This window comes from Cladophialophora psammophila, assembly GCF_000585535.1.
Source record: "Cladophialophora psammophila CBS 110553 chromosome Unknown aczJe-supercont1.29, whole genome shotgun sequence".
Taxonomy (NCBI): domain Eukaryota; kingdom Fungi; phylum Ascomycota; class Eurotiomycetes; order Chaetothyriales; family Herpotrichiellaceae; genus Cladophialophora; species Cladophialophora psammophila.
The window spans coordinates 234,060-253,349 of NW_006912950.1; the positions used below are offsets into that span (position 1 = coordinate 234,060).

Here is a 19,290-nt window from a genome sequence, read left to right on the forward strand (position 1 = left end):
GCAACATTGAATCAGCGATAGCGATGCTCCAAATTGATCAAAATTGAAGGAATCTCAGAAGGGGAAAGAAAGGTATTCGCATTGACCCATTAATGGTCTCGACCAAAATAAGTGAATCAGCTATTCTTTGTGTCATCATATGATTACTTCTTTTGAAAGGATTTTGTGCAGAGAAGAGATATTGGAGGGTGGCAGTTAATAGAGCTCTACACGGACCTTGATCGGGATTGAGACATGGAATCCCAAGGGGGAAGATGGTAAGTCTCTCTGCAGGCAGCACCAACCGGCCAAGTCTCACTGCTGTTGTTAAGTCAATTTTGAGTCCAAGAAAATCACACCATTTTCATTATACTGGTGATCGAGGGTTGCAGTTCAGAGAGAGAGAGAGATGAATTTCCAAGAGGAAAGCGGAAGGTCGAGCTCGAGGGGAAAATTTATCAATCTTAATGTCAGCCTTGTCCCGTTCTGTCCCGCTACACAAACATTCCAAAACAGCCAAGAGAGATGCTTCTCCGATTGGCTGCCTAGCTGGCCTTGCTGGGTATACGATGAAGCGGGAGAACGCCAGATGCAGTGAGCCAGGTGCGCATCCCATGCATCATATCAAAGCTTCCAGAACCGCACCTGTCAACTGTTGAACAAACACTCTCCTCAGCCAACCCCTACGCTATGCGTCTCTTTCGGCTGTGCGCTTTGGCGCTGGCTGCTGAATGCGCCCATGGCTATCTCGATACCACGCCGTTCTTCATGTTCTCAACCTCCGAGTATGTTTATATCCACACTCAACTTCAGGCACGTCTCGACTGACCAGTGTCCGCCTCGCATGTAGACTTCTAGCAACGACCTCCCACGTTCAATCCGCGCCCGTCTTGACCTCCGACGTCGCATTAACTCTCTCCTCGTGCCCTTCAGACTACTACATTATTGTCTCGCAACCGGGAGTGTCCACCAAAGACTACTCCAATTCTCAGAGATCCACACCCTTTCTCGCAAAGGCGTTATCGCCTTCCCAATCCAGAGGATCGCCTGTTCGGAGTAGCCTCACTGTTCCGGACGTTTTTGGTCGCCTTGACACCTCTGCATGGATTGATGTCTTGACAACGAAATGCGGCGTCTTGGTAACTTCCATCGACGCCTCAAGGGAGGGAGGAGGTATTCCGACGAAGGATTTAACCTCCTCACCCCGCCTGCTCGAACTCGTTCTTCCTGCGCCATCTGCTGGGTTAAATAGAGCTAATGATCTCTCTTCAAACGACGCATTCTTAGCCTCCGTGATAGATCTGCTGCCAACGCACAACTATACTGTTTTGTTCATGACAAGCCGGTCACAAGACGGGATGTTGGTTGCTCAAGGAGCAGGTGAAACGGAAGCCGCCGAGTATGACATGGACTCCCAAATACAAGAGAGCATGCATCTCGATCTGAAGAGAGATCTCGGTGTCCATGCGGCGGCCAACAAGACTGCGAGTAACCAGACCATGATTGATGGGCCGTTGTTCGATAAGTATCAATTTTTCACCCCCGGTGCGTTCTCTCTTTGGGCTTTTCTCTTCATCTATCTCCACCGTCCAAATTCGGCACTGCTATTTACTGACGTACTTCACAGGGATATTCATGGGCTACCTCGTCGGCTTTCTTCTCCTTCTGATCTTGTACGTCGCCATTTCCGGTGTGGCTAGTTTGCAAGTCACGTATGCGGCATTCGACAAGGAGCAAGGACAGCTTGCGACGAAGAAGCAGCAATGAGGGACCGAATTGTCTTTCTTGTACGTTGACGCACATGAATAGATCACTCGCCTCGGATTTATTGGTTCTTGTGAGGCATCTATGCGCCAGTCACCGAGAAGACGCCACAAATGAGGTCGAACCGATGATTCTTACCATGTGCAATTCAATTTTTTGCGGCCTCAGTATAGGTTGATGGGGGACCATGACCCAGCGGGAATGTATAGCTATTAATGTCATACATGTTTAGACAAGACGACCACAGAATGATCTACGGTGAAGCCGGATCATTCTCTTCCTGCTTCGAGAGTGATCCCCGCTGTCTTTACATCAGCAGGTTTAGCAGGTGAACGTCAACAGGGAGACAAAACTCAGGAAGACTTGTGGCGTAGTCGCTAGCAATTCGACGGAAAGCAAGTTGAGCAGCAGAGATTTAGAACACAGCCCCTTGCTACGTACAGACTTCTTTTGTTTCGTCACAGTTTTCGTTGGATTGGCTATCCTGCAGACCAACGTAACAGAATCCCCTACGAACTGATGTTTCTCTGCTTTTGGAGCTTCTAATCTGAGCCCTTTCTTCTTCCTGTCATACCCGCAATGCGGCGCGAATCCGCCCAAACCTACGGTAAGGAGGAAAACATACGAGTCCATCAACGGCGCCTCTATATTCACCAAGCTAGAGCCTCTTAACGACGTCATCCACCACCTCCTTCGTCGTTGCCTTCCCGCCCAAATCCGGAGACACAAACTTGCCCTCTTGCAAAGACGCATCCACTGCATTGTACACGACCTGCGCAGCCTCGGGCAAGTCTAAGAACTCCAGCATGACGCCCACGCTCCTTATGGTCGCTATCGGGTTGGCGATGCCCTTTCCCTCTATATCTGGCGCGGATCCGTGACACGGTTCGCCTATGATGATGCCCTCACCGACGTTGGCGCTGGGTACGAGACCAAGTGAGCCGACCAGAGCGGCGGCCCCATCGCTGAGTAGATCCCCGTACAGATTAGGGGCGACGATAACGTCATAGTACTGTGGTTGAAGGAACAGCTTATACACCATGCTGTCAACGATCTGCTCCTCGATTTTCAGGGACGAGAATCGTGGCTGAGAAAGACATTCTCGGGCGGTGGAGCGGAAGAGACCGTCCGTTTGAGAGAGGACGTTCGACTTGTGGGTGATTGTGACCATGCTTTGCTTTCTCTCTGGCGAACCCTGCTGATCCCTCATCCGCTGTCGCCGCAACGCGATTTCGCCCGCGATGTTTGCGATCCGCCAACTCGCTTTGCTCGATATCCTCTTGATCGCCTCGGCGATCTCCCCTCCTTCGCCATCGCTATACGTCCTCTCCTCCTTTACGTAGAGGTCTTCAGTGTTTTCGCGCACGATGACCATGTCGATGGGATGCGGAACGGCCGATGGAAATGCAGGGGAAAGAGTAGTTTTACAGGGGCGGACATTGGCGTAAAGGGAGAGTTTCTTGCGGAGGGCCACGATTGGCGAGGTGTAGCCTTGGACTTTGGTTGTTGGGGAGCTGTTTGGCAGAGAGGAGGGACAAGAGTTAGTCGGGTGGCTTCGAAGTGAGAGTTGGGTGCGCAGAGAGTGTGCGATTTTTGTCTCTCAACAATGCATATGTATCACCCAACTCTCGCAATTACGGTATATGGGCTCACCTCACAGCCCCAAATAAGGCGCCGTTACATTCTTTTTGCAGAGTCTCGACCGTTTTGTCTGGCAGCGCCGTTCCCGTGCGCTTAAAGCAATCGAACCCGGCATTGAGGTCGACAAAGGAGACGTTTAAGCCCAGAGACGAGGGAAGCGACTCTAGAATGCGTCTACCGGCCTGTAGCTTGAATATTAGGAACACACAGAGCTAGAATCGAGTGGGCAATGAACAAGATTGGAACTGCTGTTACTCGTACCGGAATTACTTCACGACCGATACCGTCGCCAGGAATGAGGGCTGTTTTGGGAGGGCACGTATCAGCATGAAGCCCTGAGGACAATGATGAGAGGTCGTACCTATCCGCAACGTTCGGCTTGCCATGTCTACAACAAGACCTCTCTGAGAAACAAGGGCTCGTTTGCGAAGCGGAGAAGAAAATAATGACAGTTGGAGAAGATTTGACGCAAGGCTGAACCGTCTCCGCTATCGGAACCATCTCAGCCTCGTCAAGTATCGAGTCCAACATTCTCTCCACAAGGCTTTGCGACTGGGCAAAACAAAATCAAGAATCAGCTGTAAAATTTACAAGACGCGTACCATATCACCTCACTATGTCGCGCAGAGCTTCTGCAGTGGACTTGGTCATTGTCATTCTTGAGGCCGATTTCAATATATTATGATCAGGACTCCGTATGCCCTACCTGCCACCCTAGCGAGCATGGCCTCCAGTGACTGGCCAGGTACCAACCCAAAATTACCGTCCAGGATCATCAGTCGTCTCAGATTGTTTACCTCATAAACTACCAACAGTCAACAACATCAGACATTGCTCCCCTCAAAAGCCGAAGCCATGTTTTCCAACTGGGCATTGAACGACTTCACTCTGTCCAAAATTCCACCATTTCCAGATGCACTGCTAATTGCCGTCGTTACGCTTCGTATCAGGAACTCAAATCCATCATGATCTGTTTCCATATTTCTGCCCAACTCCTGCTCGACGCGTCGAGCCGCTTCACTGAGCGTCCATTTCTGTCTTGTCGCCTCTTCATGGTCCCAGTGCCGTCGTCTAAGCGCGTCACATTTCAACGCAACTTGCTCCCGCTCCGTCCTTAACTCAATATATTCAGCTTGTAGAGCTGCTTTCTCCCGTTTAGTCTTCCGAACTCGGGCTTCCAGGTTGATGCGGTTCTCTACAGCTTCGGACATGGCGAACAGTTCGTCATCGAGATCTTTTCCGAATGCTTCGAGAGCCCGCCGTTTGTTGTTCAATGCGCTTCGTTTCCCGGGCTGTGTAGTTTCAGCTATGCGGTCAATCGTGTTCAAAATTGTTTCGCGACAGATCTGGGCTAGCACATCCACCACGTTGGGCTGAGCACGATCATTCGTAACATCAGTGAGTGTATCCCCGAATGGGGCTTCGCCATCTTCGTGGATTGCTGGTAATGTCGGCACACTGTTCAGTTGGTGTGTGAGGATAGGGAAGGTAGATCTGCCTTTTTTGCCCTCGGAAACTTCGGCTGGTCCATCTCGGGAGATCCGTCGGCGAGTCGTTCTCTTGTCATTCATACCTGCAGCCGGCGTCTCTACTTCCGGAGAGCTCTGTTCCACGTAGGAGTCATCCTCCTCTTCTCCTTGGTCAGGAGTTTGTTCTCGATCGGAGGCAGGAGTCTCTGCTCGTTTCCTTGGTCTCGTAAGTTTGCTATACTTCGCGATTCGGTCTGCCAAAGGCATGATCGCAGCTGATGGCATATGCTCAGACGTGGTTTGAGAAGAAACACCTGGCGGCGAATCCTCTTTTGATGCGTTCACAGGCTGACTCTGAGTAGACGAACAGCGTCTTCTGCGCTCGAGGGTGAGGGGCCTTCGTCTCCTCCGCTTTTGCTGTTTCGAAGAACCGGGCAGATCCGAATCTTGTAATGTATCATCTTTCCCCAGCGTCTGATCCGTCCCTTCGTCATCCAGTCCGCGGGTTTCCGAAGCGGATTCGGTGATAGCTTCGTCGAAGAAAGGTGTAAACAGAATTCGCCCGCTCTTTGTAGTTTGCAAATCTGAACCCACGAGGCTCTTCGATCCTCCATTATCGGGCGTCGCATTTTCCTTTTCGTGCTCCTCCTGTGGGACGAATAAGGGAGATGTCTGACGTTGTTCTCCTGCCTGAATTATGGATTGAGACAGCCCGGCATCGTCGTCTTCAGCGATTGCAAATGTCCGACTAGACCTTCTCAGGGAAGCCCGGCTTGTGGGCTTTGACCTAAGGGTTTCAATGAAAAGGTGAGGAGTTGGTGTATCAACAGCCGGAGACATTTCCCTTCTTTTTGTAGAGCGAGTGCTTGTTCTTGTATGCGCAACATCTGACTGGGGTTCCGGCTCAGGCGGAGGCACTATAGATTGAGTCGAGTTCCGTTTGCTCGGTCTTTGTCTAGTCGACCTTGTTAACGTCGACTCTCGGCTTCGTCTGGATGGTGTATTTGATGGCTGGCGAGAAGTAGACCTTGGAGACTGCGGTGTCTTCGTGCTTGAATGCTGTGCCGGGGTCGGAAAAGATATTCCAAAGTCGACATTAACAATCTTCCGCGACCTGGACAAGAGATATGAGCGAGGTTCCAGTCAGATAGAGGTTTAGCATACCCGGCACCCCTCTGTCGCTTCTGGCGACGCTCCTGTCTACTGTCCCCCAACCCAAAATTGATACCAAAGTCTGCAGTTGTGACTGTGCGCGATCTACTATTGTCAGCATTAGGTTCTTTTGACGCTCTTTCAGCAAAGTAAACAAACCCAGCACCACGTTGGCGCATCAGCGCCCGATCTTGTCGAGTGTAAGAAGCCATGACAGGCTGTGGAGACCATTTGAGACCTCGAGAGCTTGTGGCGATAATGTATGTGCGACTCGAAATCCGTGGTCTTTGACTATTCACGAAGACAATACATGAACAGTCGTCACCGGATGAGTCAAAGGCGACGCGTCGAGTGAGGGGAGAACGCGACAGCCTACAAGTAGTGGTCTTCAGCGGCGGACAGGGGTCTGCCTTGGCGCTGAACTGCGGAGAAATGATTTCTGAAGATGAACAGTCTTGCCGTGACACCCCAGCTGAATTATGGGCTCTCGTCTATTGCGGCTGTTTTGAAAGAGCGCGGGCAATCCTCGAGAGAGATGGGTTGGTTTTGGGGAGGGAAAAGCAACCAAAATGACCCTGCAAAAGACCTCGACGACGACTTAAAGCAATTCTTGAAGGAGCAACAACCCCGACCATATGTCCCAGCCGAAGCTCCTATAGAACCGCCGCAGCCTTCAGAGAAGCTCAGCCCTACTGTGAAGCAGTCCGAGCAGATTATTCCGGATACAATAGCGCCTGCGGAAGAGAGGCCATTGCCAAAAGAATCGCTGTTTCAGGATGGCCGATACAAACACATCTGGAAGACCTATATTCCTCAAGACGAGATCACTGCAGCTACATCTACGCCTGTGGAAAGAGTGCTTTCGGCAAGAAAGGACAGAAACCAGTCCATACATAAGGCCGCACTGGAGAACTGCGCATTTGAGGAGGAAATGCAACAAATTTGCTTCAAAGGCGGCAATTTGACGGAAAGATTGCGTGGGAGAATGACCATGTGTCATGAAGAGACAAAGGCATTCAATCGCTGTTATACCCTGCAGGCCAAATTCCTGCAGGCTTTGGGGTATATGACGAGCGCAACCAGTTCAGCCGAGGACGATGAAAAGATTCAAATGCACGCCGACAAGTTGTACCACAGAATGATGGACTATGAGGCTGAGGTAGACGAAGCAAAAAGAAACAACCAGCCCATTCCACCGCTATCATCGCTGTTCAACCCCAATCGACCCGCCCCAACACTGGAGCAAATGGCGCTACCGAAAGCCATGGAGGACAAGATGAAGAAGCCCCTACACGAATATCCACCTCATGAGCGAGAGCTAGCTGCAAGAGCAGCCCTGCAAGAAGCGAAGTTGACAGACTTGTACGCTGAAGATCTCTTTAAGTATAGCGTCACGATGAACGAGGACCGGAAAAATCGACAGGCGTTTCTTACGAGAGTGTTCGGTGAAGTCATTGGGAAATTTCTGATCCCTGATCCTCCCAAAGATCCAAATATTAAGCCTTATAGCCTTCAACAGGTGGAGCGGGATATCTGGCAGGAAGAACATGCGTCTTCGACATCACCGCAAGTGCAGAAGCAGGAATCTGTCGAAACGAGAAAACGGGGCTGAAGGCGATAGGTTTGAGAGCAGAAGTGGTTTTAACGGCCTTCAACCACAACATGATGTGAACTCTAGGCTGAGGAGGAGGCCGCACTGGAGCTAGGCCGGGACACCTTGCGCTCAGTCGTTCCGTGTCCTCAAGCAAAATTCTGTGGCCAAGCACAGGCGGGCGAGTGACGGCTCGAGTGGCTGACGCTGCCTCCTCGTTGTTCGCTTCCAAACTTTGTGGCTTTGCGGATCTCGGAATCGCGACGGCAAGTTACCATGATGGATCAGACAGTATCCATTACAGGATCCCTCCATAATACAAGCAACCCGTCCTGAACCTGTGAGTTGGTGCTCCACGGAATGACGGCGATGGGCTCGGTCGGGGTGTGGCCCTAGGGTGGAATTGAAGAGAACGCCACATAGGTTTTTCCACCTCGATGACCAAGGGAGGAAATATCGAGCCATCAGTGTTGTGAGGGATACTTTGTGTACGAGATTTGTACTTGGGCAAGCTAGTAACCTCTTTGAACAGGTAGGCAGAGATCCTTTGTCGTATAGCTCGTATAAAGTCCTCCGGCATGACTCCTCCTCCCCTTCCCTAAGTAGCCTTGATACTAGATAGTATTTTCATGCGGGGCCTCCCATACAAGCGACATCGACAAATGGCCCGCTTGATTCTCACTTGTTCTCACCTTCCTGATCAGTCAAGGTCTCGAGTTCATCGGCTGCCTCTTCCAATCCAGATTCGATTCCGCACCTCTACTAATACGATCGCGTGCTTGTCAGCTCGTGAGCGAAAGCGCCCATGGCTGCAGAAGGAAGCTGGGAATTGGTAGTACGTACATAAAGGCGAAAGGCGGGGTGGGCAGATGGCAGATGGAAGATCCTTTCTCAGCCTTTTCCTTTTGATTGCTTCTCCGAGAATCCCAGTGTTTAAATGTTATGACCGCATGGCCAATTCCCAACTCCCCCCAAATTCTCTATCTTCCTAGTTCTTCCCACTCCCTTGTGTTTCCACGCTGGCAATATCATTAATCTTCGCCCTAGGTCTTTGGGCTCTAGGCCATGGGCCTCTTCCGCCGACATACCGCCGACGATATCGAGGAAATGGCTCCTCTACCGCCTGATGAGGCCACCTCGATGACAACTACCAACTCGGTAGACCACCAGAAAGCAGCGCTGGTCCGACTCCCTTCCGAGATCATCTATCAAATACTATGCTATCTGCCATGTCAATCACTCGTCTCACTCTCTCGGTGTTGTCGTCGGCTACGAGGACTGGCCTCCAATGACCTTCTCTGGGCCAACTTACTTCGCCCGAATATTCCTGCAGAAGACTTTCCGTCGGATCCGTATCCTTCATCCTCGCATCGTGATTTATACATCACGCATCATCCCTACTGGTTCGTGCCCCGAAACAAGATCTGGATTTCCGATGAACCGCACATCGGCCGCGTGATGATCTGCCGTTTCGACCCGCGGCGAGGCTGTATTGAGGGATACCGCCTTCTGGCTGAGAGGACTCCATCAATGGGTCTTCTCTGGCCTTATGAACCCAGTGTGGTCATTCACAACTTCCATCCACGCGTGCACCTCTGGTTGGATGACCCGATCCTCAAACTGCCGCATGACATCGTCCCTTTCAATACCCGTCAGGGTTGGTGGGAAGCCGAGATTAAAATGACTGTTGGACGGCCCGGACACAACACGTCTGCCTCTTTCTTCTTGAGCAGAGACATTCCTCTACATTTGCAGAACAAATCCATGGCTCTCTGGCCACCAAGAACAATCCCCGATATGCCTCGCGTGCGCGCCGCCAGCGTGGATAAGTTCCGCGGGTCAGGACATAAACCGCAAAAATACGATCAGATCTCGCAGACTACCTTTCGCCTCAGGCATTGGAGCCAATTTTCATCAGGCATGGCGCACTTCGGGATTAGGATAGGTGAAGAAGTCTCGACGTGGAGTACCATTGATCCGGTGTTGTACACCCCGACAAAGGAAAAGCCTTACCAAGGTATCTTTGTGGGCGATTACGCCAGCCACGGATGCGAGTTTCTGTTGGTCATGCAGTCGGAAAAAGGCCCTGAGATTCCTGAACGTCGACCCACGGACGCCTATTTGAGAGGGCTAATTGACTTGCCTGCCGAGAGCGAGGAAGATGAGTTGGACGAACCGGTGCTTGCCCAGCAGACAGACGAACAGCTTTCTCAGTCCCAGTCGCAATATCAACGCGACATGATGGCAATGTATGAAGACGAGGGCATATACAAAGGCTCCATCGAGGCGGTCAAACTAACGGGAGATCCCCACGTTCCGCGAGGAGAGTACACTTTCGTGGCGGATGACATTGGACCTGGTGGATTGATTAGAATTGCAGAGGAACATCCGTTTAGGGGGGCGAGGGTGGTGAGAAGCAGGGGGCACGTCGCTGCAAGGGGATTTCAGAATGGTGAGTCCAAAAATGTCCGCCTTCCTCCTCCTTTCTTCCTGGACCATATATCTCATCCGGGTTTCCTATCCATGGCCAAGTCCGTGCCTCTTCGCCGACCCTTTTGTAGCACTGTTTATTCCTGGTCAGACAGCCCAGCGCTAATGCTTGTTGATTTGGTGCAGACGAATTCATTCCCTCCCAGCTTATCATGATTTCGCCCAATAAATTGGCCCAGTATTGGGTGCCATACGGTCATATCTCCTTCTACGAGAGGATCGATCTCGACCAGTTGATAGATGATACTTTCCGTGGAGGGCATGGATAGTGGTAAGAGACAGAGCAGGAGGAGATTGCAATAGATTTCGGGACAGATGGGTGTATACCAACACAGGATGTGCTGGTGTGGATCGGCTACTGTTAAATATGACCATGGATAATGGTATGTTGTTTCATAGTACGGACGGCGTTGACGGCTGATGTCGCAACTGGTGATCGAAGTCGGGTTATTCGCAGTCGTCTTCAGCGTAAGAGAGCCTGAACATGTCAGTCCATCTTATAGGATTTGCAAGAAGTTCACTATGCGCATTTAGATTCGGCGTGAATTTTTCTGATGCAATAGTGTTCTGGCTTTGTTGTGAGGTGCGAGGTGTACGCTGAGAAGATCTCGCCCACGAGCACAGTGACAAAGCACGATCTCTTGCGCATTCGGCCAAATGGAAACAATTCCATGACCTGAGGAGTTGAGTATATCGCCACACGATATTCCAACGCAGAATCCTCCCCTCCAGACAGATATGCACTCCCACACCGCGCGTCCCATTCTCTTCCCAGGCCCGGAAGGATAACACCCCCTTGTCCTTTGACGCCGGATAATCATGCTACTTGCCGATTCTTGGAACCTCCTCTGTATATTCCTGAAAGCGTTTCCAGCCCCTGCGTTCACCTGGACAAGAAAGTTCTCCCTGTACACCAACTCTGTGTAATTTATCGCTCGGGAGATGTGTTTTGAAACGTGTGTTGTTTTCATCGCCTTCGTTCAAACCAACTACTGCTGCCCATGAAGGCAACACTCTGGTCCATCACCCATTCGCCCACTCCGAGGTAACGGTCCACCCATGTCTGCAGTTCTTTGCTTTCGCCGAGCGACGAGGCTTTGACACTGGTTGGTCTGTTGTGTCAGATATCAGAATCAGTGAGTTTTGAGGTATAAAGGCGAGAATGCGAAAAGACATTGAACAAAGAGCCAGCTCGTGGGACCACTTTTGCAGGTTTCGTGCTTGCGTGTCGCACTTCCCATCACTCCAGCTCAACTCTCCTCAATGGACCACTCTGTACAGAGGAAAAAGAGGGAGTCGGAGGAAAGGCCCAAGGGTGCTGGTGTACGTACGTGAGACCAGTGCTTCTCTTGATACCAGCGAGAAATGCAGATATGAGGACGGCGTCAAAGGCGTAGTGAGTCAGGCGTCCGAGCTGTACATGTTATTGGTCCACATGTTCTGAGATTGGATGCAATTGATGGAAACTTACCACCATGGCGAAGGGGATTGGGAAGGGTTTACTGTGATATTGGGAAGGAGGATGAGCAGCGAGAATGGAAGAGGACGGGATGCAGTCTGCCTGTTGTTCACATGTGATGTTCAGACGCAGGTGGAGGCCATCTCCCCGGTACCCGAGGAGTTAGTAAGTGGCAGTGCCGGATTAATGTTGTTACGGCGCCGGAAGTCGCGTATCTTATCAGCTCTTGGCTGCGACTGTTGGGTGACTCCTGCCCCTCACTTGCTGCAACTTTGAAGCTGGCGGCCCTTGCGGCCCCCTCTCTTCAGCTCCCGCAAGGTTTCAATGGGGCCCGACGGACCTCTCTTGACCTCGCCCCATCTGCACTTCCGGCACCAACCAAGCCCGACAGAGCCCCCATCGCAATTGCTGAGTTTCACTAGCCTATAGCTCGCCTGATATTTACAGCGTGTGAATGCTGCCACCCCCATCCTCAAACCCTGATAAGCGGTGACGTGAGAGCTCCATCCTTATTCAGCCTGCGACTCGGCGACCCAGCTGCTACTGTAACTAAGCTGGGTTGAGCTCAACCATTGCCCGTCGCGAGCGGCTGCCGTATTTTTTTATTTTGCTGAGCGGTGATACCTTCAACCGCTATTCATTCGTTACTGAATCCCTTCTTCCCGCCATATCTCTCATCGAGTCAAGAGTAAGTGACTTCTCTCTTGTGACAACCTCTGTGACTGTGTCCTGCGTTTGCAACGTTTGTGACTGACGAAGTTCCTTTCCCTGACTTTCAGCCCTTCGGCGGCCGACTACCGCTATTTGAGACACTCTCAACCGCAGTCCTGCGTTCTTTGCCCAACCCTCACCGCTTGAAGTGTATATTCAAATCAATCGGACAACATGGGTGACGCTTTGGACCATCTCGCCAATCGCACTAAGCTGGAATGGCAGTGCAACCTCAACATCGACTACCAGCCCAAAAAGAACCACAGACGGACCAGTATTATCTGCACCATTGGTACGTTTTCCCATAGGGAGCACCAACAATTGGGAGAGTGGGAGCTAATTGAGATCGTCTCGGACAGGTCCAAAGACCAATTCTGCTGACAAGATTACCATGCTGAGGAAGGGTATGTGGGAGGGACAATACTTTCAAAAGGAGGAACATAAATACTGAACGGGTCACAGCTGGTCTCAATGTTGTCCGAATGAACTTCTCTCACGGCTCATACGAGGTACACAAAACTTGTTACGGGAGAAGCATATGAAGCTAATACTGAGAAGTACCACCAATCCGTCATTGACAACACCAGAAAGTCGGCCAAAGACTATCCAGGTCGCCCCGTTGCGATCGCTCTCGATACCGTGAGTGGCGCTATAAGCTTTATTAGAAAGGCCAGGACTGACTTCTCCAAGAAAGGACCGGAGATTCGGACAGGAAACACTCCTGGGGACGCAGACATTGCCATCAAGGCTGGCCTTGAACTGAATATCACTACTGACGACAAATACCAGACCGCCAGCGACGACAAGAACCTGTAGGTTGAAGCAATGCCAGCTGCGTCAACAAGACTAATTCGCATCAGGTACGTTGACTACAAGAATATTACCAAAGTGATCGATGTCGGCAAGTTGATCTATGTCGACGACGGCATTCAATCCTTTGAAGTCATCAAGATAGTCGATGACAAGACCCTTCGCGTGCGGGCTCTCAACGATGGGCAGATCTCCTCCAGGAAGGGCGTCAACCTCCCCGGAACGGACGTTGACCTTCCCCCGTTGTCCAAGAAGGATATTGCCGACTTGGAGTTTGGTGTCAAAAATGGGGTTGACATGATCTTCGCCTCGTTCATCCGACGAGGAGATGATATCAAGCATATTCGACGGGTCCTGGGTGAGAAGGGCAAGGAGATCCAGATCATTGCAAAGATTGAGAACCAACAGGGAATGAACAACTTTGACGAGATTCTCGCCGATACTGACGGTGTCATGGTCGCACGTGGCGACCTGGGCATTGAAATTCCGGCCGCAAAGGTGTTCATTGCCCAAAAGATGATGATCGCCAAGTGCAACATGAAGGGCAAACCTGTCATTTGCGCGACACAGATGTTGGAGTCCATGACCAAGAATCCTCGACCTACCCGAGCCGAAGTTTCGGATGTTGCCAATGCTGTTCTCGACGGAGCGGACTGTGTGATGCTGTCTGGTGAGACGGCCAAAGGTGATTATCCCAAGGAAGCCGTCACCATGATGCACGAAACTTGTTTGTTGGCCGAAGTTGCCATCCCCTATGCCAATGTGTTCGATGAGCTGAGGACGAGCTGCCCTCGTCCTATTGAGACTGTGGAGTCGATTGCGATCTCTGCCGTGGGCGCAAGCATGGAGCTGAACGCAGGCGCTATTCTCGTCTTGACAACCAGGTAAGTCCTCCTAAGCCGTAGCTCTGGGTTTCTTCAACTGATCTTTATAATCAGCGGTTCTTCAGCGCGACTTCTATCCAAATACCGTCCAGTGTGTCCAATCATCATGGTGACACGCAATGCCATTGCTTCGCGCTATGCTCACCTGTATCGTGGAGTGTACCCGTTCCTGTTCCCTGAAGCAAAGCCCGACTTCCGTGGAGTTGACTGGCAACAGGATGTGGACAAGCGATTGAAGTGGGGTATTTCTCAGGCCATCAAGCTTGGTGTTTTGGCCAAAGGTGACAGCGTTGTCTGCGTCCAAGGCTGGAGAGGTGGACAGGGTCACACCAATACCATTCGTGTTGTACCTGCGGAGGAAGACTTGGGTCTCAAGGATTGACTAACCGTCGATGACTTCTTCACCGCACCTGCGAGACAGATACCTGTCATGTCGTCGTTTACCCCGCCGCAGTCTCCGACGAGGGGCATGAGGCGATTTTGAAGTGACAAAGCAAGCAGGGATTGCTGACCGGACAATAGAGGAGAGCAAGCAAGGAAAAAGGGTTTGTTGCCAACTTTACGTCGAAAGGCCCGGCAGAATTCCGTGTGTGTGTGTCTGTGGAGGTCGACGGGAAAAATGAAGGAAAGGTACTACTATCGTTTATGGACTGTCGGTTCGAATATTCTTACGAAAATGACCCATGAACACTCCAAACACCAGTTGACCCGTTTGATTTGCATTTGACACAAGACCATACCTGGGAGTACAGCAGGTCAGCAGCTAGTCGTGATATGGCCACCATGGCTGTATTGGGGACTCGGGAGAAGACTGAGTATATACCTCGTATCGTAGGCGAGGGCCACGAGGCGGAAAAGCTTGGTGCATTTCTAGCATTCAGGAGTCCTGACATGTGCCCAGCGCCCACTGACCGTGGCGCAGTTGGCCAGCGAGCCCAGGGCCCCTTTGGGTAAATATGCCCTGTGGACAAAGGCCCGGGAGGATCAGCTGCGCTCGCTGGCACCTTGGGTTTGTGGCGCTTGTCCCCGCTCAATAATGTTTCAGAGGCACAGCAGGTGCTATTCCTGGCCCCAGACGACATCTTCAATTTCCGTTTCAGATTCAGCCTAACTGCCATGAATTTATTCGAGTCGCTCAAAAATACGCTGACAATATCCCTTAGCTATCCCTAGATCCCTCTATCTCCTCTTTTCTCCACGAGAGTGACGGTCTGTTCGCATCTCGGGCGCGCTCGCGGCAACCGTGTACGAACCTGCGTAACCACCCATTTCAACCTATCCTACCCTCCGTGCCCACGACGTTGTTCAAGGAACCTGCGCCTGCGCCTCCAGTGCCCTGACGAACTTTGCCAGCGTAAGGCGACGTCTTTCTTCCAAGCCAGCAATTGATTGGATTCGTGTGAGGGTCAATCACCACACATGGGGACCGAGAACCCTCCAGCTGGGAGGCCAAAGGTGCCCGGCTTCACCGATTCCTTCTGGTCCGCCGACTATGCCGGAGGACTGGGAGTGCTCTTCCAGAAGCTTCAGCAGGGCGTGGTGGAGAACCAGCAGGTGCTCACAATTGCGAGCATGAGAGCAGACGCGGAAGAAATGTACAGTGACCGCCTGGGAGATATCGCACCAACCATTGATCGGATGACGAGCGGATTTGCAAGAGATGACGGCGCGAGTACAAGAAAGGTAGATGGTCCACTGGGAGCTCCTCTTCAACGGTTTGCTAACCTATTTCGCTTCGAAGGCATATGAAGGCGTCCGGGGCGAGATGGTCGAAGCCTCCAAAAACCATCGAAAAATCGCTGACAACATTCGCGAACTCGTCGTCAATCCGTTTTCGAGATGGTGCGACTCACACGCTGCACGGATACAAAGCTCGCAGGACGACCTACAGGCGAAGATCAAGGCACACGATAAGCAAGCAGAGGCGGTCAAGAAGCTAAGAAGCCATTACTTCAACAAGTGCAGATTAGTGGAGGATCTCGAAGAGGAAAATAAAATGGCATTCGCGGGGCCGGCGAAGGAGAGTCCTAAGCCACAAAGTCCCCCGCCGCCTAAGATTGTTCTTCCAGAAGAAGAAATCGACGAGTTACCTGTCGAGATTGGCGATGAAACGTATCCGCCCGAGAGACTGAAATCGCTTCTTACCGATATGCTCGAGAAGATCCCCTTGGGCGAACACAGAGTCCCCATACTGGGACTGTATCAAAATGTTTCCGCTGGCACTGATATTACTGACTACATCCAGAAACACATGAAGGCGTCGAGTGTTGGGTACGCAGAGAAGATTGGACAAGATCTCATTGATCGTGGGTTTTTGCGTCTGATAGGAAACATGGGCAACACGTTCGCCAACAGTTCAAGAATGAAATACCAGTGGAAGCCGCGGACTTTTCAAATAACGGGTGTGCCCGAGAAGAGAAAGCCGTTGAGCAGGTCAACTACTGGAGCGTCGGTAGATGGACTTTTGGAGTCGCCAACAGTTGGGAATATCACTGAGACCTTGTCGAGCTGGAATCCCTTGAACAACCCATTCCCCAACGAGACGCAGGCTGACCGGCTGAAACGCGAGGCTCGAGAGGCAGACGAAAAATACAAAGCCGGCGTTCGAAGACTTGACCTGCTGAGATGCAACCTCGAAGAATCGATGATGGATCACCTAAAATTCCTGGAGCGATGCGAAACAGATCGTCTGAAGGCCATCAAGTCTGTAATCCTGGACTTTTCGGGCGCCATCAGCAATAGTATCCCATCTTTCCAGAGCCAGGTTGATCACATGATGCTTTATCAGGAAACCATCCAACCATTAGGAGACTTGCGATATCTGCTTGAGAATTACCGGACAGGCGCATTCATCCCCAAAGTCGTACCTTACGAAAACTACTACGGAAGTGTGGATGACCAGACTTTTGGTGTTGACCTGGAAGCGAGAGCGAGAGCGGACCGGAAGAGAGTCCCTATCATTGTCACTTCTATACTCACGTTCCTCGATAATCACTACCCTGATCTGGAAGGGGATGAGACCAGACGGAATATCTGGCTTGTGGATGTCCCTCTGGCAGCAACCCATCACCTCCGAAATCAGATCAACAATGGTGCTCCGGTGGCCCGAGAGATCCTCGAGAAATATGAAATGCCTATTATCGCGAGTGTGTTGAAGCTGTACCTTCTTGAGTTGCCAGGTAAGTCTATGGAAACCTGCAGAGGACATAACCGCTGACTTGGAACAGATTCGCTTGTCTCCTCACAAGTGTACGAAATCATCAAGACGATCTACGCGACGACTTCCGACGCAATCCCAAATCCCATATCCACCGACTCAGTCGATGCCTTGCCCAGAATCAAAGTCCTACAATCTACCCTTGGCCAACTTCGCCTCAACAATATTGCCACTCTCGACGCCATAGCTACACATTTCACGCGTCTAATCGACTTGACATCGGCAGACGAGGCATATGTTTCGGCACTTGCTAACGTTCTAGCTCCATGCATCTTGCGTCCACGGACAGAAAACTCTTTGACACTAGAAGACCGCCACGCGTATCGTCTGATTCGCGACCTGTTCGACCATAAAGAAGCCATCTTCGGTGAACTTAAGCGCCAGTCATCTACACTTTCAGGATCAAACAGTCTCTCCAGCCGTCAACGTGCCGTCAGCACTACAGATGAGAGCTCTCGACGAGCGAACATGGAAGCTCGTGCGCGGGCTATCACGGAACAGAGAGAACAAAGACAACGAGAAAAGTCCCCGGCACCAACGAATCGACATAGGCGCGATAAGAGCACGGATGGGAGTGTGGGACGATTTCCGGTCGTCGCGAGCCCCAGGCCTGATGGAAGTCATGGTCGGAGTGTGAGTAGTGTTGGATTGCCGTCCGCAACGAAGCGAGGAAGTCTCGAGGTTCCTGGAAGCAACGAGTCCTCGCCCATTCAGGCGCGGAATCAGAGTGCCGTGGAGAGGAATGCAGCATCTCCACCAACGGCAAGAAATCTCGAGGGCGCATCGGCATATCCAGTCACCACAAACGGCCAAAGCCATGGACAAAATCAAGTGCTCTCTTCGCCAGATTCCATAACAAGTGCGAGCTTGAATCTACCTGGTACCTTCAGCGGGGGAGGGCCGGGCCCGCACATTCCCCCGCCACTAGACGACGATGACCATGACCAGGAATCCGACACTTCGCCTGTTCCTGCATCTACAGGCTCCAATGCTGGGTCCCGGCCGGGCTCACTCAAGAGAATTGCTGCGACGAGCGACCGCAAGCCGGTGGGTGTGTCGAGATCAGCTGTCTCAGGGAGTCTGAGCAGAAGACTTGCCAGCTCCGGGGTTAATAGTGGTGGACTGAGTGAGGATGCCGCCTCGAGCCATCCTTCCGCGAGTGGTCAGGCTCATGGTGTCCAGTTGGTTGATAGGGCTATGGATGACTTTTCCTAATTCATATTATAATGGCGACATCGCTACATGTGGTATGATGAGTCTGGGGCTTTAAGAGCGCAATGCGGGCAATTTGTCTGGGATGATCAATTCAATATGTAACAGGGACGAACACGTTTTGCGGATCAGATGCTGCAACAGCGCACTGGATGAATTCAGTCTACCATGTTATGTCGGCGAGCGTGGAATGTATCGTCTTGAGGCTTTGTCAAGGATGGATCTTCTCATCTTCCGGGCATATCTACAATGAAAGCCTGCAGAAACGACTCCAAGACACGGATTTGACAAACACTGATTGTACTGGGGAAGCACCCAAGTTCAGTTTTTGAAGACGAATGTCATGTCACAACAGGCCTTCGAACGGCAAGAGACACAGCGGGAGAGATAAGAGTTTATTCTTATTCTTGTCCTGGCAGACACGGAACGGAAGCACGGACAATCTAGACATGTGATAGCAACGACGCTATATCGCCATGTGGCGAAGACAAGGCATCACGATTCTCAGCATCGGCCCATTCCATCCATGATTTCCACTTTCTCAAGTCCCAGCACCGTCCCAGCGTTGTCTCGATGTAGCAATAGCTAAAACCCAGGTCTTGTCGCCCTAGCAGGCCCTTGGATTGCAATTCCTCGTGGGCGAAGACACCATTTGGAAAATCCCCTGCTTGCGGGTGAATGGTGTCAGCAGACTTAGATCCCTTTATTTGAAACTTTTCGTCGTCGTCCGTACAAGGACCAAATACCACTGGGTATGTGACAAGAGGATACCTAGGGATGCTCTCGTTCAAGAAGGTCTTGCAATTACTTACGTCCTCGCTAATACTAGACCCAAGATATCTATCGAGTTTATCTTTTTGCGACAAGCCCAGTTCTCAATTCCGCTTAATGCCACCAGAAAGACCGAAAAG

General features: G+C 51.4%; 8 protein-coding genes across 8 annotated transcripts; 5 read left to right on the forward strand and 3 right to left on the reverse strand.

The window, feature by feature from the left end:
* Positions 1 to 669: 669 nt before the first annotated feature.
* On the forward strand, positions 670 to 1,746 carry A1O5_11893 (uncharacterized protein; the record flags this gene model as incomplete). Its single annotated transcript, XM_007752462.1, has 3 exons — positions 670 to 764; positions 830 to 1,524; positions 1,607 to 1,746. 3 exons carry the CDS (start codon positions 670 to 672, stop codon positions 1,744 to 1,746), a joined length of 930 nt encoding a protein of 309 aa, XP_007750652.1.
* A 655-nt stretch (positions 1,747 to 2,401) lies between these two features.
* Positions 2,402 to 3,770, reverse strand: A1O5_11894 (homoisocitrate dehydrogenase, mitochondrial; the record flags this gene model as incomplete). Its single annotated transcript, XM_007752463.1, has 4 exons — positions 2,402 to 3,257; positions 3,397 to 3,566; positions 3,646 to 3,686; positions 3,746 to 3,770. 4 exons carry the CDS (start codon positions 3,768 to 3,770, stop codon positions 2,402 to 2,404), a joined length of 1,092 nt encoding a protein of 363 aa, XP_007750653.1.
* Positions 3,771 to 4,208: 438 nt separating this feature from the next.
* Positions 4,209 to 5,693, reverse strand: A1O5_11895 (uncharacterized protein; the record flags this gene model as incomplete). The annotated part of the gene is made up of 1 exon (XM_007752464.1): positions 4,209 to 5,693. The coding sequence occupies one exon, from the start codon at positions 5,691 to 5,693 to the stop codon at positions 4,209 to 4,211; it is 1,485 nt and encodes a 494-aa protein (XP_007750654.1).
* Positions 5,694 to 6,450: 757 nt separating this feature from the next.
* On the forward strand, positions 6,451 to 7,617 carry A1O5_11896 (uncharacterized protein; the record flags this gene model as incomplete). Its single annotated transcript, XM_007752465.1, has 1 exon — positions 6,451 to 7,617. One exon carries the CDS (start codon positions 6,451 to 6,453, stop codon positions 7,615 to 7,617), a length of 1,167 nt encoding a protein of 388 aa, XP_007750655.1.
* A 1,044-nt stretch (positions 7,618 to 8,661) lies between these two features.
* A1O5_11897 (uncharacterized protein) lies at positions 8,662 to 10,355 on the forward strand (the record flags this gene model as incomplete). The annotated part of the gene is made up of 2 exons (XM_007752466.1): positions 8,662 to 10,048; positions 10,213 to 10,355. The coding sequence occupies 2 exons, from the start codon at positions 8,662 to 8,664 to the stop codon at positions 10,353 to 10,355; spliced, it is 1,530 nt and encodes a 509-aa protein (XP_007750656.1).
* A 698-nt stretch (positions 10,356 to 11,053) lies between these two features.
* A1O5_11898 (uncharacterized protein) lies at positions 11,054 to 11,563 on the reverse strand (the record flags this gene model as incomplete). Its single annotated transcript, XM_007752467.1, has 3 exons — positions 11,054 to 11,198; positions 11,418 to 11,500; positions 11,558 to 11,563. The coding sequence occupies 3 exons, from the start codon at positions 11,561 to 11,563 to the stop codon at positions 11,054 to 11,056; spliced, it is 234 nt and encodes a 77-aa protein (XP_007750657.1).
* Positions 11,564 to 12,430: 867 nt separating this feature from the next.
* A1O5_11899 (pyruvate kinase) lies at positions 12,431 to 14,332 on the forward strand (the record flags this gene model as incomplete). The annotated part of the gene is made up of 7 exons (XM_007752468.1): positions 12,431 to 12,548; positions 12,616 to 12,660; positions 12,719 to 12,765; positions 12,815 to 12,895; positions 12,947 to 13,068; positions 13,117 to 13,950; positions 14,005 to 14,332. The coding sequence occupies 7 exons, from the start codon at positions 12,431 to 12,433 to the stop codon at positions 14,330 to 14,332; spliced, it is 1,575 nt and encodes a 524-aa protein (XP_007750658.1).
* Positions 14,333 to 15,369: 1,037 nt separating this feature from the next.
* On the forward strand, positions 15,370 to 18,382 carry A1O5_11900 (uncharacterized protein; the record flags this gene model as incomplete). The annotated part of the gene is made up of 3 exons (XM_007752469.1): positions 15,370 to 15,633; positions 15,692 to 17,129; positions 17,178 to 18,382. 3 exons carry the CDS (start codon positions 15,370 to 15,372, stop codon positions 18,380 to 18,382), a joined length of 2,907 nt encoding a protein of 968 aa, XP_007750659.1.
* Between the last annotated feature and the right edge of the window lie 908 nt (positions 18,383 to 19,290).